Raw genomic sequence first — 17,864 nt, forward strand, 5'->3', positions numbered from 1 at the left:
AGTGCTGCTCCAACGGGTGTGGACATGAGTGCATGGCACCGTACGTAGGTGAGAGATCAACAAAGTAGAAAACACCCCCATGTACATCCCAAGTGTTTAAAGGTATTTTATAACTAATCATATTTTTTTGACTTCGCTGTGATCAGTGAAGCCTGGCGGCTGCCCCCTGCCTGAGACCACCCCCATGTGTGCTGAGTACTGCTATCACGATGGTCAGTGTCCAGGAGATCAAAAGTGCTGCAGGACTACCTGTGGTCATGCATGCAGTGAGCCCTGCTAAGGAAGTCCATCATCTACATTAAACATCTCTCCTTTTTAAACGGACACATTTTTCCCACAAAGAAAAAGTGGCCTGTTTGCATTTATTCCTTGTCCTCTTTTTTTTTACCGCGTGTATTCTTACTTCAGTGTGAAAAACAGTATATCTGTTCCATTTCTAATTAAAGCCTTAGAGTATGATGCATTGTTTTTGTTGTTTTTGTATGACCAATAAAAATAGCCCAATCCTGTATAACCTTGCTATAAATGTGTTTTTAATAGATCCTGGAATTCACAAGCCTGTCGGGTTTTTTGAGTCCGTTTCCCTGCAAAAACAAATGATGAAATGTAGCAAGAATGGAAAGTGTTTCCTGGCAGAACACAAAATGATTCAGATGGACAATGAAAACGTTCTTAGTTTTCAGCATTGTTGCACACTTGTGTCTCAAAATGTATTTTGCTGTTTGTTATTTAAAGAACATTTTAGTTTGTTTTTTTATAAATTACTAGTTTGACCAAAGAAAGTTGCAACAATCAGTGACAAGTTCCTTTACTATATCATGTCCGAGGAGAAAACTTGCAGTTTGTAGCAGATCACATATGAACATCAAATTCTACATGTGGAAAGCTGCTTTTCGCTTTGTTTTTGTTCCACAGTTGGCAAACACACAGGGGTAAGAACTGCTGACCTGGCAAATACAGAGAGACCTCTGTGTTTGTTCCTTCAGAGTCTGTCATCAGTGAGGCCAACTATGTTTACACAAAAATGTGGGCACTCAATGGGAAGTAATAATGTTCCAACTCCTGTTTAATTTAGAGTTGGGAACTTTCATGTCTAGTAATTTGAAAAATGATGTTTGGCAGTTTATTGAAAAGGCAGTGACAGTAATAACAATACAGAACATAGTCAAATATTCAAATGGAGCTCACTGTTTTACAGAAATATTTTTCTAGGAAGGAAAACAAACAAAAATGTGTGTAAAAGGCTTAAAAGTAAATGCATGGCAGTATTTTATTTAGTATTTAACATCTACAGGAGCTGCTCAGCCATAGAACCCAGGACCACAAAGCTCCAGGCACAGTTTTAGTGCTGATGTTAATCCCAGCGGTGTTTGGAGTTCTGCAGTTGAGTCAGCAGTTTTGGTGACTTTTAGACTGTATCACCTCAGCCCTTGGTGAAACCCCTCTGAAGATCTACATGTCCAACAATTTGTGGCCAAGTTGTTGTGGCTCCTAGATGCCTCCACTTTGCTATATCACCACTTCACCTGATCATTAAATATCTTAAGAGGGAAAAAATTTCATGAACTGACTTGTTGCGGTGGTGGCATCCTATTACACTACCATACTCAAATTTAGTGAGCTCTTTAGAACAACCTTTAACAAATAAAGGCAGACTGCTTGGCTGTTACCTGCAGCAACAGGAGTGAAAGCACCTGAATTTAGAGAAGAGGAAGTGTGGCTCTGTAGTTTTGTCCATAGTGTATTTGTTGTAAGACAACGAAAGTGCTTAATCAGAATCAGAATCAGAATGGGTTTATTGCCAGATGTTGAGGTTTACAACATTAGGAAATTGCTGCGGTGCTTCAGTGCAAACAATAAGAATTAAAGTGCTATGTAGAAAGAAAGATATGTGCATGAGATATACATGAGATATATACATGAGAATAAGAATTATGAGTGCTACGTAGAAAGATATATACATGAGTGCAGGTGGTGATCAGTGCCAGACATGAAATGATGCAGTGACACAGCGTAGGGTCATGTGTTAGTGGCGGGGACAGTCATGTGGTTATTGTTCATGTGTCCAACAGCAGAGGGGAAGAAACTGTTCTTGTGGCGAGAGGTTCTGGTGCGAATGGACCGGAGCCTCCTGCCTGAGGGGAGCAGGTCAAACAGACTGTGTCCAGGGTGAGAAGGGTCAGCTGAGATCCGGGCTGCACGCCGCAGTGTCCTGGAGGTGTACAGGTCCTGCAGAGATGGGAGTCTGCAGCCAATCACCTTCTCAGCAGAGCGCACAACACGCTGCAGTCTCTGTTTGTCCCTGATAGTGGCTCCAGCGTACCACACGGTGATGGAGGAGGTGAGGATGGACTCGATGATTGCAGTGTAGAATTGCATCATCGTCCGTGTTGGCAGGTTGAATTTCTTCAGCTGCCTCAGGAAGTACATCCTCTGCTGGGCTTTCTTGATGACGGAGGTGATGGTGGGCTCCCACTTCAGGTCCTGGGTGATGGTGGTACCCAGGAAGCGGAATGAGTCCACAGAGGTGATGGGGGTGTCAGTCAGGATGATGGGGGGGAGTGGGGCTGTGTGCTTCCTGAAGTCCACAATAATCTCCACTGTCTTCTGGGCATTCAGCACCAGGTTGTTGTGGCTGCACCAGGACACCAGACGTTCAACCTCCCTCCTGTAGGCAGACTCATCCCCGTCAGAGATGAGCCCAATGACGGTGGTGTCATCTGCGAACTTGATTAGCTTGAAAGACTGGTGGGTGGAGGTGCAGCAGTTGGTGTGCAGGGAGAAGAGCAGAGGAGAAAGAACACAGCCCTGAGGGGAGCCGGTGCTGATGGTCCGGGAGTCCGAGACATTCTTCCCCAGCCTCACGTGCTGCTTCCTGTCCGTCAGGAAGTCAGTGATCCACCGGCAGATGGGATCAGGCACATTCATCTGGGAAAGCTTGCCTCGGAGATGGTCTGGAAGGATGGTGTTGGAGGCAGAGCTGAAGTCCACAAACAGGATCCTGGCGTAGGTTCCTGGGGAGTCCAGATGCTGCAGGATGAAGTGTAGGGCCATGTTGATGGCGTCGTCTACAGACCTGTTGGCTCTATATGCAAACTGCAGGGGGTCCAGGAGGGGGGCCGTGAGGGTCTTGAGATGGGAGAGAACTAGGCGCTCAAATGACTTCATGACCACAGATGTCAGAGCCACGGGTCTGTAGTCATTTAGTCCAGTGATCCTAGGTTTCTTGGGGACAGGGATTATGGTGGAGGACTTGAAGCAGGCAGGCACATGACATGCCTGCAGTGAGGAGTTGAAGATGCCAGAAAACACTGGGGCCAGCTCGTTTGCACAGTGTCTGATGACTTAATAATTCAACAAATAAAAGGTTTTTATTATGCTCAGACAATTGCATTCAACATTCAAAACTGTAACCAAAATCAGTGCCAAATAAATATTTGGTAAAGGGCAGCTCGGTTTTACTTGACAACGATTGATATCCTGTGTAGAAACATGAAAAAAGTTCATTTTATCACTTTTAAGTCTATACTTTTTAGAATTCGTTTCACACAATATACGACATCATACTGGAATGAGTTTTAGAGTTTTTAATGAGCTGTCATGAATGAAGTTTCAATTAAGATAAGCAGCCTAAAAAGAAAAACGTTAGGACATCCTGAAGTGACTTTGACTTGGTGTATCTCATAGTGGCGGAGATGCCAAATAAGTCTTAAGACCACTTAGAGACCAAAAGCGATTATATTTCTGAGTCCAGAGGCTTCAGAGTGCAGTGAGATATGAAATCACTGTTTCCTCAAAGTATCAGTATGCCTTAATGACAGTGTGGCATTATGTTGTAATGGGTTATAGTTTTAAAAATCCAGAAAACAAACAAACAAACAAAAAAAAAAAACCCTACCCCAAATCCCCCAAAACGAAGGGGTATTAAAACACTGCAGCCCATTGCTCAGCTTTGGTTCCTCATATTTATCAAACAAGAACAAATCTTCAACTTCCCGTCTACTTTTTTTGTCCTTAGGCAGCAAGAAATTGCTTTAAAACACAAATGTATCCATCTTATTCAATTCAACAACAAAATCCTCAAGTTGACAGGTTTTAAAACATTCATAGCAGTATTTGTCCCAGTTCTTCCCTGTATATTATATATTTTCCAGTAGTTCAACAAAAGGAAAACTTCCTTTCTAAAAGATGCCACTTGGCATGCTCACAAAGCCTCAGAGTGGCGGGACGCCCCTCATCCTTCGGATGACGTTAGCGATCCGCTTGGCCAGTCCTGGGTTGGGCTCTTCGATCTGGAAGCTCCGCGTTAGTAAGTTGTATAGAGAGCCGTAGCCCACAGCCACTACAGTGCATGTGAGGCAGATGACATTGTAAGGCATGCTGAAGTCTGGAGTGGGCAGATTGACAAGCAGAGGCTCTGTGTAGATGCGGACAAAGTAGCTGGACTCTTCTTTACAGGGAAAACTGGTGAGAGAGGAAAATTTGATCATCCCATTTTCTAGATAAACGTGTCTGTGCAGAAACTCAAACAGTCCGTGAATAAAACACAATAAATGTCATTTTCATCAAGGTGGGTGGGAGATGGGGCTGTGTACTTACAAGCTGCTGAAAAGTGGTCGTTCCCGAGTGCTGTTTGTATGCATGGCGACAGTGCTTGGTACAAGAGAACTAATAACTGAAGATCTAAATGTTAAAGACAAGGACAAGGACTTTAGACAATAAAAGTCTGAAATTAATTTAAAATCCTAAAAAATAAAAAGCAAAAATCATTTGAGAAGCAACACATGTCACACATGCAATCCTACGTGCATACCCGACATAGAAACCGTGGTTGGGATCGGGTGGGTATTCAGTCCATTTGAGCAGAGCCCTCTCAAACTGCACTGTAACCTCAGTCACAGAGTTTGGAGGAAGCTGGATCAGCATCTCCAGCAGGTGGGGCTTCACACGGTCCTTAGATGGCTCGTAGTGGATGTAGCCTAGCAGAGGAAGAAAAAAAAACAAGTGACCAATAATACACTGATTAAATGTTCAAACTAGAACTGCACAAACACAAAGGCTCTGGCATCTGCTGTCAAGAAAATTGTATTTTAAACAGCTATCAACCCAGAGTTTTTACAGTCAGTGAATCCCTAGTTTAGACACAGATCACTGGTTTATATAAATTACATAATGGGACAATATTTAATCAATAACAGCATGTTATTCAAGTTAGAAATGAACACCAACATATGTATTTGATAACTGTTTCTTACAGAAAACATGACTCATGTTCTCCATCTTGTGGCAAAAAGAGGCAGCTGCATGAACCTTTACTAACCATTCCTGTGGGTTAATGTGGGAAGTCAAGTATCTTACAGTGGGCTGTGAACAGCATGACCGACTTACCCCTGTAAGGTCAAATGTATCATATTTGAAACATGAGTTTTTGAGACCTTTACATCATTAGTGTGATTTCTTTAACCTTAAACCCTTTACACATTTTTGCTGAAAATGAATAGTCATCAATAAATTGCACAGAAATGCTGGTGTAGCAAAAATCATACAAGTCAAAACTCATAATTCATGACAGGTTCAATAAAAACTCCAGCTCCAGAAAATTAGATTTTTCTGGCAATTATTTCATGGTTCAGATTTTACAGGGTTAAGTAAAAGACTGAATAATAATATCCATCGTTGAAGAAGTCAACATCAAAAATCAAAGCCTGCAAAGATGCTCACATGTCCACAGGACATTTAAGCTAACTAACAGAAGGCAACAAAAATGAAAATGAAATCAAGTTGAAGGCACACAAGTTCAGCTCAAGTGGGAGTCTGACTATCGTGCACCTCTACAAAGTGTAAAGAGAAGGCTGTGTATTCATTTGCCACTGGCAATTTGTGCTTTTAAAGAACATAATTAGCATCATCATGTTGATGTTTGAATCAAGGTATGGGGGTCAGAGGCAGGGGACAGCACCTTCAGAAAGCCACTAAACTGAAAAGATGCACTCATGGACTGTTTCTTTGAGCTGTAAGTGCAACTTTCATTTTTATGTGCAGGTGTTTCATGGCAATAGACAAAGCTGCAAGAATCAACTAAACAACATGATGTAAGATCTACTTTTCTTCTTTTATTTAATTAAACCTCCTAAGAAATGATCCAGTGGTCATATTCAGATCCATGAAACAGTCCCAGTAAGACTTGCAGACATAGAAACAAAAAAATAAAGATGTATTGCTTTACCTTTATATCAGATCTATTCTACCAAAGCAGGCTTGTTAAATAGGTTGCGGGGAGGTGGCTGAGTGATAGTCTTCTAGTTGAATTTGTGATATGCTAATGCTAAACAGCGCAAAGGCTAATAAGATTTTTTTGTAGACTGGTTGAGGTCCTCTCCGTGAATCGCGACCTTATCGTGGTGGAGGGGTTTGTGTGTCCCAGGGATCCCAAGGTCGATGTTGTCTGGGGGCTTTTGCCCCCTGGTAGGGTCTCCTGTGGCAAATTGGTCCTGGGTGAGGGACCAGACAAAGAGCGATTCAGAAGACCCTTATGAAGAAAACATTGAGGGAACAGTTTACCCTGCCCGGGATAGGGTTACCGGGGCCCCGCCCTGGAGCCAGGCCCGGGGAGGGTGCCCGACGGGCGAGTGTCTGGTGGCCGGGCCTTAGTCCATGGGGCCCAGCCGGGCACAGCCCGAAAAGGGGACATGGGCCCATCCTCCCGCAGGCCCACCACCCGCAGGAGGGGTCGGGTCCATTGTGTGCCGGGCAGCGGCCAGGAGCGGAGGCCCTGGCGGACTGATCCCCGGCTGCCAAGACTGGCAATTGGGACATGGAATGTCACCTCTCTGGTGGGGAAGGAGCCTGAGTTAGCGCGTGAGGTTGAGAGGTACCGGCTAGATATAGTCGGGCTCACCTTTACGCATGGCTTGGGCTCTGGAACCAGTCTCCTGGAGAGGGGCTGGACTCTCAGTCTGGAGTTGCCCCTGGTGAGAGGCGGCGGGCTGGGGTGGGTATTCTAATATCCCCTCGGCTTGCTGCCGGTACGTTGGGGTTTTCCCCGGTGGATGAGAGGGTTTGTTCCCTGCACCTTAGGGTCGGGTAACGGGTCCTGACTGTCATCTGCACTTATGCGCCGAGCAGCAGTTCAGAGTACCCTGCCTTCTTAGAGTCCCTGGGTGGGGTGCTGGAAGGTGCTCCACCTGGAGACTCTGTTGTCCTGCTGGGAAACTTCAATGCTCACGTGGGTAATGACAGCGAGACCTGGAGGGGCGTGATTGGGAGGAACGGCCTCTCTGATCTGAACCCGAGTGGTGTTTTGTTATTGGACTTCTGTGCAAATCACACTTTGGCCATAATGAACGCCTTGTTCGAACATAAGAGTGCCCATAAGTGCACGTGGCACCAGGATGCTCTAGGCCGCAGGTCGATGATTGATTTTGTAATCGTATCACCAGACTTGCGACCATATGTTCTGAACACTCGGGTAAAGAGAGGGGTTGAGCTGTCAACTGATCACCACCTGGTGGTGAGTTGGATCAGGTGGTGGGGGAGGATGCTGGACAGACCTGGTACACCTAAACGCGTAGTGAGGGTGTGCTGGGAACGTCTAGCAGAGGCCCCAGTCCGCGAGATCTTCAACGCACACCTCCGGCAGAGCTTCAACAGCATTCCGAGGGAGACTGGGGACATTGAGTCTGTGGGACTCCGGAGGCAGCCGACAGGTATCGACAGGCCAAGCGGAATGCGGCTCGGGCAGTGGCTGAAGCAAAAACTCAGGTGTGGACGGAGTTCGTAGAGGCCATGGAAAAAGACTTTCGGACTGCCTTGAAGAGATTCTGGCAAACTGTCAGGCATCTCAGCAGGGGAAAGCGGTGCTCTACCTGCACTGTGTATAGTGCTGGCGGAGCGCTGATGACTTCGACTGACAAAATTGTCAGGCGGTGGAAGGAATACTTCGAGGACCTCCTTAATCCCACTGACATGTCTTCCGAGGAGGAAGCAAAGTCTGGGGATGAGGGGAATGACCCGCCAATTTCTGGAGGCGAGGTCACTGAGGCAGTTAAACAACTCCTTGGTGGCAGAGCCCCTGGTATTGATGAGGTCCGCCCAGAGGTCCTGAAGGCTCTGGACGTTTTAGGGCTGTCCTGGTTGACACGCCTCTACAATGTTGCGTGGAAATCAGGGGCAGTACCCCTGGAGTGGCAGACCGGGGTGGTGGTCCCCATCTTTAAGAAGGGGGACTGGAGGGTGTGTTCCAACTACAGGGGGATCACACTCCTCAGCCTCCCTGGGAAAGTCTATGCCAGGGTGCTGGAAAGGAGAGTTAGTCTGCTAGTCAAACCTCGGATACAGGAGGAACAATGCGGTTTTCGTTCTGGTCGCGGAACACTGGACCAGCTCTTTAGCCCCTCAAGGATACTTGAGGGTGCATGGGAGTTTGCCCAACCAGTCTACATGTGTTTTGTGGACTTGGAGAAGGCATTTGACCGTGTCCCTCGGGGTGTCCTATGGGAGGTGCTGCGGGAGTATGGGGTGTCTGGCCAATTGCTACAGGCCATTCGATCCCTATACAACCGTTGCAAGAGCTTGGTTCGCACCTGGTGGGTGATGGGCTCCGCCAGGACTGCCCTTTGTCACCGATTCTGTTCATAATTTTTATGGACAGGATTTCTAGGCGCAGCCAAGTGGCGGAGGGCTTTCACTTCGGTGGCCTCAGAATCTCATCTCTGCTTTTCGCGGATGATGTGGTTCTGTTGGCTTCATCGGGTGAAGGCCTCCAGCTCGCACTGCAACGGTTCGCAGCCGAGTGTAAAGCAGCGGGAATGAGGATCAGCACCTCCAAATCTGAGGCCATGGTTCTCAGCCGGAAAAGGGTGGAGTGCCCACTCGGGGATGAGTTCCTGCCCCAAGTGGAGGAGGTCAAGTACCTCGGGGTCTTGTTCGCGAGTGATGGGAGAAGGGAGCCGGAGATCGACAGACGGATTGGTGCGGAGGCTGCAGTGATGCGGACGCTGCACCGGTCCGTCGTGGTGAAGAGGGAGCTGATTGTAAAAGCGAAGCTCTCAATTTACCGGTCAATCTTCGTCCCTACCCTCACCTATGGCCACGAGCTGTGGGTAGTGACCGAAAGAACGAGATCACGGATACAAGCGGCGGAAATTAGCTTCCTCCGAAGGGTGGCTGGCCTCTCCCTTAGAGATAGGGTGAGAAGTTCGGCCATCCAGGAGGGACTCAGAGTAGAGCTGCTGCTCCTCCACATCGAAAGGAGCCAGCTGAGGTGGTTCGGGCATCTGACAAGGATGCCTCCTGGGTGCCTCCTGGGGTTGGTGTTCCAGGCATGTCCCACCGGGAGGAGGCCCCGGGGCAGACCCAGGACACGCTGGAGAGATTATATCTCTCGGCTGGCTTAGTAACGCCTTGGTGTTCCCCCGGATAAGCTGGAGGAGGTGGCTGGGGAGAGGGAGGTCTGGGCTTCTCTGCTTAGGCTCCTACCCCCGCGACTCGGCCCCGGATAAAGCGGATGAAGATGGATGGATGGATGAGGCTCATATGTGGACCAAACTGTACATGTGAAGGCCATATAAGACATACATTTTTGATTGAATTAATAATTCATAAGTCAGCTGCTCCATGATATTCTTATTTCCACAGTGGCCTTAAGTGAAGTTAAGGACATTGTACCGGACCAATATCCTGTACTACACTGTGTACTCACTGTACAGGATATTGGTCATCTTTCAAAGGAAAATTGTTTTTGGGACAATGTAAATTTATTATTCTGATTGCAAATGAACAGTGCACACATCCTTTACTGCTTTCTAAAAATACTCACTGGGCTTGTTGTCCTTTCCCTTGCTCGTCACACTGAGCGTGTGGATGTAGAGACGAAGATACCAAGGTACCGAGTCCAGCAGCAGTACAGGGAAAGACCTATATGGGTGGTTGTTGTACATTAATGTGTGAATCTCTCCTGTCTGCAGCCCGTATCCAGCCACATAACGCTCAGCATGGAGCAAGGGACGCAGCATTTCACCTGAGGACAGAAAGTCAGACTGATTTTAATAATTCACTGGGTGTAAAACAAATGTGACAATCAAAAAAATGCCTTAAAATTGTGTGAAGTGTGTGCATTTTATTATCTTGTTCTTGTTTCATCATACATTCTTCAAGACAATATTCTGACTATTATACACAGCTTTATACATTATACAGTCTCTACTCTTCTGGCTCACCCTCATTGGACTTCCATCGAATCAGCAGGTTGAGGGAGCGCACAGTGCCAAAGGTGGTTTCTTGGGTCAGATCGTACACAGAGAAGGTCCGTCTGTCTCCCAGCACCACTGCCTGGCTCAGCAGGGAAGTGGCTGGGCTGAGCTCAAACTGCTCCCCCTGCAAAATAAAAACAGGTTTGTTCCAATCATAACTCTTACAGAGCTTCAATAATAAATTTGACATTATCTATACATACAAGTAGTGCCGTTTATCAACAGATAATCCACTAGATCAGCAACACCTCCATGTTCATATAGCTGTCACAATTCGATGTTTTGTATTCTAAGGTTTGAATTATCTAATGATTTAGATTTGCATATTTTATATTAAAGGAAAAGCTAACCTGAGGGTTGTCTGTGATGTCGATATATAATTTACTGGAGGAGGCCAACGGACAAGCTTCTGTCAGGGTCCGAGAGAACATCTTGAACAAAGACCACTCTGAGGGAAGAGACAGCTTGAATTAACAAAAGCCAGGGGAATGTTACCAAAACCCAAATATGGGACAGAGAACAAAAAAAAACGTGCTTTCGCTCACCTCGTTTGGTCTGTCCAGAGTTGTGCAGGTCAAAGACTGAATTCAACGTCTGTCTCAGCTCCCAGGATGTGGTTTTGCACTGCCAGTCCTGACACACGGACCTGATGTGCACTGCCTGGGAATGAAAACTGCTGTGGAAGAGTTTCTCTGACTTCAAAAGGACAGCGAGACCAGCCTGTTCGGAAAACATAGTGAGGAGAAAACTTAATACGCTAACAGATGGCATTGATGTCCCACGCTTTTTTTAGGAAGAAAAATGCACATGTAAAAGGGGGGGGGGGGAGAGGGGAGAGAGAGAGAGAGAGAGAGAGGGACATTTACCTTGGATCCACATGGCAAGAGTTTCTTCCAGGGTGTCAAATTCTCTGTGCAAACAATTTCTCGTGGGAGGGTGGCATAGCGAAGGAAGCTGTGGTCTGTCACTTTAACACACACACACACACAAATATTGCATATGCAGTACAGTGAGTCCTGGGGCATCTGCAGTGCTGTAATGGGTATTCAACTGTCTAACATGCACCTCAGAATAAGAATATCACATGCCCAAATAAAATCTAATATATATATATATTAAAAAAAGAGGCACCTGAGTACAGGTAAAGCACTCATTTTATTGCAAAAGGTTTCTTTAATGCAAACAGGACCTGTGTAAAAAGTGTTCATCTGTTTACTTATTCCCAAACAACAACAACAACAACAAAAAAACACAACTAAACCAAGTTTCTAACGGGGTGCAGCACACCTGACAAGCCTGACAATCATATCACCTGTAAAGTCGACCATTTGCAGTAACATGAGGTGTAAAATCACTAGAAACTAGGGCTGGGCCATATTATACCGTTGACAGTAATACCGGTACAATGATAGGCAACGATAAGAAAATAAAATATCGCGATAGAATATGGGTAAAACGCGCATGCGCAGTGCCTTTGTTTTCGCACATGGCAGAAAAAGCATGGCGGCAACAGAGAATGAGAAGGGAGAAAGCGGATCGTTGAGTGAAACGGATGAACCACAATTGGTTTGTAAAAAATGGTGCAACTTCAGTGGTGTGGAACTGGTTTGGCGTTTGTCCATCAGATACCCACCAAAGCACATTTTTTTTGTAGAACATGGAAGCGGGCCGTCGTTTTTGCCGTATTTGTCGGACTAAGGTGCTCGTAAATCTGGGAGTAATCTGTGTCCTAAACTCCGCTCCCTTCAGGTCCCAAAGTCAAACGAACACTGCAGCATCACTAAGAGTTAAAAACTGTCTAAATTCTTTCATCTTTAATAAAACGATCAGAATTGCTGCTTTACCAGGTGTAACTATGAAGTTTAACATCCAGGCATCCATGAAAACAGAATTTATTACATTTAACGGAGTTAGAAGTTAGCAGGAAGTTAGCGGAAGTTAGCTCGCTAGTTTTGCTAGTTACCTAAGCATGATATAGCATGTTCTGACTGAGAGATTTCTGAAAAAATTCAAACGTACAGCTCTGCTATCATTTCCAACATAAATGAAGACAGGAAGCTACACAGCAGTGAGGTTTGTAAGGTTACTGAAGTTGGGCTAGGTGGTATTTAATGATGTGCTAGGTGATCGCTAGCGACACAGCTATGTTAGCATAACATAAACAGTGAAGCTGGAGGATGAACGCTAACACTTTTCCACTCGTGAAGGTTCCTGATGGTTAGAGACAAATGCAATCGCATGGCAGGATGCTGTAAACGGACCAAACTTCAGTCAGGAGAACAACTGAGATAATCCATCCACAATAGAAGGTTAGTCGTTAACATACTGCAACAACATGGGAATAGAGCAGCTGTGATAGAATACAGCATTAATGAATCAATGGTACAGAAGTGGAGGAAGAAGAAGATGAGTTGAATAAAGTTTGATTTATCTGACTGCTTTGTTTCGCTTAATGTGTCTTATAATCCCGTGCACCTTATGGTCCGAAAAATACGTATTTGACTTTTTTATTTGGCACACTGCAGTTTAATGTTGCAAAGCATCTCTTTTTAACTTCAGTGGATATTATACATGGTTATGCTCAGGATATGTCAGCCCATTTCTACTGGAAATGCCTTTTGGTTAAACTTTCAACAGGGAATTTGCATTTGCACTGTTAAATTTTTTATACAGCTTTAATGCACATAAAAAACAGCTGCTTGTTTAAGTGAAAATAAATGGATGGGGGTTTTTTTGCGCTAGTAAAGTTGTGGAGTTGTATTTTGTCTTGCATCAATTATATCGTCAGTTATATCGTTATCGCAAATTTTCAAATCTATATCGTGATTAATATTTTTGGCCATATCGCCCTGCTCTACTAGAAACAATAGTTTAAAAAACAAAACTAAAAACAGAGCACATGTCTAGGTTAGATGAGGAAGAAGGTTATTGCACTAAATCTCTGAGACTCAATTGAAATTGAAAGAAATTTGCTACACATGGTCGTTTGGAACAAATGAGAATCTTCCTAGAGGTTGCCAACCTTTCAGAATTCCTCTAAGAGCACTTTGAACAGTCATCAGTGAGGTTAACAAAGTTTTGAGCAAAATATTCAAGCTACCACAGTGTTTGTGACTCTGACAGACACAAGGTAAAAATGACAGACTGATCTCCAGTAATCTGAAGCACTTTATCGCAGCTGATGCTGTTAAAGTTGTATGAATCATAACTGACCAGTGATGGAACAAGTTGAGAAGAGGATTACTGCAAGAGGATTTTCTCTAGCACTAATTCTGTATAATAACGTGATATTAGACAGTTCAATGGTGGCTGATGACACAATTAGCTTTTGCAGAGGTTCATTACTAGAGATGTTTCTCTAAATGCAAAAAGGAGACTGACTGTACCGTTGCCTAGTCCCAGGGGTTTGAAGGAGGCACTGGGCTGAACAGTGTTGGTGGAGTCAATGAAGTTCAGTGATGCACAGAAGATGCCTGACAAAACATTGGTTAGCTCCTTCCATGTAGCATCGACACTGGGAAAGGCAGAAAAAAGGCATGTGGAAATGTTAACATGATTTAGCAAAGGTAGGTTAGGCAGCAACTATATCAAAACAAACTGTAGTCAAAAGTTGTGGGAGTAGAATTTCTGGCAGTTTTACATGGGTGGGGGGAAAAAAATCAATACAGCAAACCATTACGATACTTTGTATGGTGATATTGTATCGATACAGGGTCACCAAATATTGATACTCTGGGAATATAACGAACAAGAGGGTTCATCACATGCACCACCATCCTGAGATTATGTTAGCTGAGCAAACTTGCATTAAATTCAATGAAATTCACATTTAATTGATGTATCATCTGAAACAGATTGCATGTAATTCAATTGCAGACTGATGACAGATTATCTCCGTCTTAATGCAACAAGTTTATGGCCAGTTTTTACTGAGAGTTATTTTACTGCATAACTTTTTACTGCAGCAAAAAAACTACCTGAACTGTCTGCTAGTTCGGCAAATGCTTGAGAAACATCACTGTCATTATAAGAACTAAAGGAAAAACACAAAAGCAAAAAACAGCAAGGACGGTTATGGATGAGCAAAACTGGTAGGTTGGTGGTTCAATCCTCTACTTGTCTAGTCTGCATGTCAATGTATCCTTGGTCCACATACTGAACTCCTAGTTGTCGTTGATGCCACCATTGGAGTGTCATGTGTGCATGGTAGATTAAAAATGCTAAGGCATAGAAAAAATGTTTACGAAAGCAGGTTAATGAATGTGTTTGTGAATAAGTGAATGAGGCTCATAGTAAGAAGGGGCTTTAAATGCTCAGAGTACAAAAACACTATATAAGTACGGGTCTGTCTCCCCTCCCCTTATTAATCCACACATTCATTTCATCTCTGTTGTACTCACTCTGTCACTGAGTCTTGGAACCAGACCCAGAGCTCAGCTCCAGGTGGGGATGGTATAAAGGGTTGCCCCCACTGCATGGTCCTCCAGTAACCTTGTGTAAAAGAGATGTGCAGTTCTCTGACTGAGAACTTGGAGATGACCTGGCCCAGAGACTTGGGGAAAAGCCGGTAGTGGGACACTGAGAAATGCAACAACGTGGTTTAGAGTTAGAAAGACCAAACATTGTTGTAATTTTGAGAACAGGAGAAAGAAAATCTTATTGAATGAATGTGGGGTGTATTAAACTCGTATAATATTTCCAATAATGCATAAATACTCCTGAAACCAACTAAACAGGAACAGACGCAGATTTTAACAGGAAGGGGATATCAATAAATGAACAAAAATATGGTGATTTATAAAAGAAAGTCAACTGACGGAAAATGCAGATGCCCTATCACGTGGTATTTTTAATGTTTCAATCTGACAGATTATAGGAGCATCGAGAAGCAAAAAATGAACCCTCATTCCGAAACATTTAAATGCTTATCATTTTATACATTTACAGCTTTTCTGTCAGCTATTCGACAGACTCAAGTATATTCAAAAGTTACTTCTATAAGAAGATAAAACATTTACATGTGTGTATTTTCTTATTCGTGCCTAACAGAGTGTTATCCTCCCTACTAGCAGTTAGCTTACCTTTGTTTTCTCTCATGAAGTCTGTGTCCCACAGGGTGCGGAACTGGAAGCTGGCATAAATATCTCCGGAGTGCAGAGGTCTGATGACCAGCTCTTCTTGGAAGTCGTCTTTAGGCTGTGGTACCGACGAAGGTACCACTGTTTCAGGTGCAGAAGTGCCCTGAATGTCGGCTGCAGCATCAACCGTAGCGGCTTCTTTAACCTCGGTTGCTTCCCACCGTCTCTCCTCCACCGCGGGCTGGTCAGCCGTTTGTTCCACTGTTTGTGCATTATGGTCAACCCCACCGTGGTGGTCATTAACTGGCGTCGTTTCATGAATGTCTGCGACAACAAACACGGACAAACTAAAAAGAATAAGCAGCCAAGACCAGCAGCTGCACCTGTGAGCAGCCATTTTTCTCGAGGCGGTGGTTGACTTCCGCGTTAACGCGTCATGAGTAGAATCAGCCAATGAGCTGCTTCCATATGGAGTCATTCTTGGCACTGACACGAGGCTGCTTTGTTTTAAGCCAAAATATTTTCTTAAAAATAAAAACATAAAAATAAATTATATATATATATATATATATATATATATATATATATATATATATATATATATATATATATATAATACATGCTAATATGTAATATGTTTCTGATTTATTTTAAGCAAATTCTAAAATAAAATAAAGAAATACATTTTAAAAGCGATCAGTTACATGTGAAGGCGGTATGGAAGCGGTATGGCAAATCAAATTATAATTTATATGTAGATTAGATAAATTATATTTATATCCATGTGAAGACAATAAATGAATCCATAGATAAATGTAAACTACAGTAAATGCACATAATGTGTCATATGTCAATTTGTGAATTGTAACCAATTAAACAATTACAGGCCTGAAAATTCTCAATTAATTTAGCCTATCAAACGTCTGCCCATCTTAATCTGTCATTTTACAGCATTACCAATGCTGCTTGCAAATATATTAAACCTTATAGACCCTGAATAAATGGTGCTACTGGTGTGTTGCCAAAACTCATAAAAAAGCTACATTAATAATTAATAAAGGCCATAAATTCAGGTTATCGGTGTGCGAATAAGCATGGTGCTCTGTTGAATATTTGGTCGCGTTGCTGGACAGGGATGGGCATCATCAACCCGTTGGCATCATCGGGGGCAAATCACCCCTCCCTCATCCACACATCATCGCGCACACAGCCCAGACTCACACGCACACACACACACGCACATACACGCACATACACAAACACACACGGAATTTCGGCTCAGCCATGGCTCCCTGTTAGGTACTCAAAGCGGCTGTTGTCAGAGCGAATTAAATCTACTCTCGCTCGTTGCTTTCCTCCTGACCTTGCCTGCCTCCGGTTGGGTTTTTAATATTTTATTTAGGATTCCTGCGCTGCCTCCCCATGGCTACATCGGATGGACTAGACGGCTGTCTGCAGCGAGGCAGATCTCAAAGTGACCCGAACATACTCACCGAACCGGGCATCGAGTTGGCTCACAGCACAGGTAAGATAGGCGTTATTTTGTCTACATTCATCCGCTCCATATGCGAGTTTTTATTTTTATTTTATTTTATTTTTCTAAGGTTGCCGCTTCTTTGGCGTTGCAGACCTCCTTGTTTGCTTAGTGGGATGTCAGAACACTAAGGCACAATTAGCGCATATGCTCCCGACACTGGATGTAGAATATGACTGTAACGCTGAATCGTGGAGCTGCATGTTGAAGACGAATGCCATCTCAGCGTCTGTGAATGGCTGCATTCCCCACCAGATTTGCGCCTTACAAAGACGCCTGTAGCCCTTTTGGCTGATATGGATGCAAGTAGTATTTGGGAATCCGCGTGTTGGCCGTTTAATGTGATATTACCGTGTGCAACTTTTACTCTATTGCCTATCTATTCCCTTCCATGCTATCCCAGCCCCTTTATAGTGAACCCATGCTATTTAGCATCACAAAATCTGCATGCATGTGTGGTCCATGATCCAAGCTTAACGAATGTGTTGTCCTGTCTGATCCACTGCTATAGCGTTGTTATTAAGAGAGATCCATGGAGGGATTCATGTTTTGACGTGTTGCATTAAAAAAGAAAGAAAAAAAAGCACATGCTTCTCTTATTGTAGGCCTATGCCTAGAGCTCTGTCCCTGTATTGACAGCACTGAATCCCCACCCCATACCGAACTGATCACTGCTGCGATCAATAGCCGACAATCCACGTGATATAGGCTATAGGTGGAAATGTACCCAACTTATCATCACAGCCTTGTACTGGTACAATCGGACTGGCCAGTTATTGATCCTTCAGGTGATCTTTCCAATATGGTGTCCTTGTTTGTTTCTCTGTGGGTTAGTCATCTAATGTTACTCATCTTTCTGCTTTATGGAAGAGGATAATGAATTAAACTTTCATTAATGACAGAACACCAGGGAGCACTCATGCCGTGCTCTCCTCTGGTGAGCTCCTGGAAGTGAATTTGGTTGTTATTGTGCTGGAAGAACTAGTAGCCTATGCATTCACC

At 44.2% G+C, this 17,864-nt stretch overlaps 2 protein-coding genes across 3 annotated transcripts in view; one reads left to right on the forward strand and one right to left on the reverse strand.

Annotated features, from left to right (window-relative positions):
* Window positions 1–3,352: 3,352 nt before the first annotated feature.
* pigt (phosphatidylinositol glycan anchor biosynthesis, class T) lies at window positions 3,353–15,785 on the reverse strand. Its single transcript, XM_026153802.2, has 11 exons — window positions 15,332–15,785; window positions 14,651–14,828; window positions 13,637–13,764; window positions 11,117–11,217; window positions 10,796–10,970; window positions 10,601–10,698; window positions 10,218–10,374; window positions 9,818–10,018; window positions 4,814–4,979; window positions 4,600–4,683; window positions 3,353–4,464 (listed from the first exon to the last, which is right to left on the reverse strand). The coding sequence occupies exons 1-11, from the start codon at window positions 15,723–15,725 to the stop codon at window positions 4,215–4,217; spliced, it is 1,932 nt and encodes a 643-aa protein (XP_026009587.2). The 5' UTR covers window positions 15,726–15,785; the 3' UTR covers window positions 3,353–4,214.
* Window positions 15,786–16,537: 752 nt separating this feature from the next.
* phactr3a (phosphatase and actin regulator 3a) overlaps window positions 16,538–17,864 on the forward strand; it is a 34,528-nt gene continuing 33,201 nt past the window's right edge. For both annotated transcript variants that reach the window (XM_026153803.2, XM_026153804.2), the window contains exon 1: window positions 16,538–16,853. In XM_026153803.2, coding sequence (XP_026009588.1) covers window positions 16,751–16,853 — 103 coding nt within the window. In that variant the 5' untranslated portion in view covers window positions 16,538–16,750. The remainder of the gene's footprint in view (window positions 16,854–17,864) is intronic.

The sequence above is a fragment of the Astatotilapia calliptera genome, chromosome 20 (genome assembly GCF_964374335.1).
Source record: "Astatotilapia calliptera chromosome 20, fAstCal68.1, whole genome shotgun sequence".
Lineage (NCBI taxonomy): Eukaryota > Metazoa > Chordata > Actinopteri > Cichliformes > Cichlidae > Astatotilapia > Astatotilapia calliptera.

Bases quoted from the DNA above. Each gene is read 5' to 3' on its own strand.
- pigt (XM_026153802.2), bottom strand. From the start codon at position 15,725: ATGGCTGCTCACAGGTGCAGCTGCTGGTCTTGGCTGCTTATTCTTTTT. The intron at 14,829-15,331 runs GTAAGCTAACTG...TGCATTTCTCAG, and splicing joins CTTCATGAGAGAAAACAAAG to TGTCCCACTACCGGCTTTTC. The intron at 10,375-10,600 runs GTTAGCTTTTCC...TTTATTTTGCAG, and splicing joins ACATCACAGACAACCCTCAG to GGGGAGCAGTTTGAGCTCAG.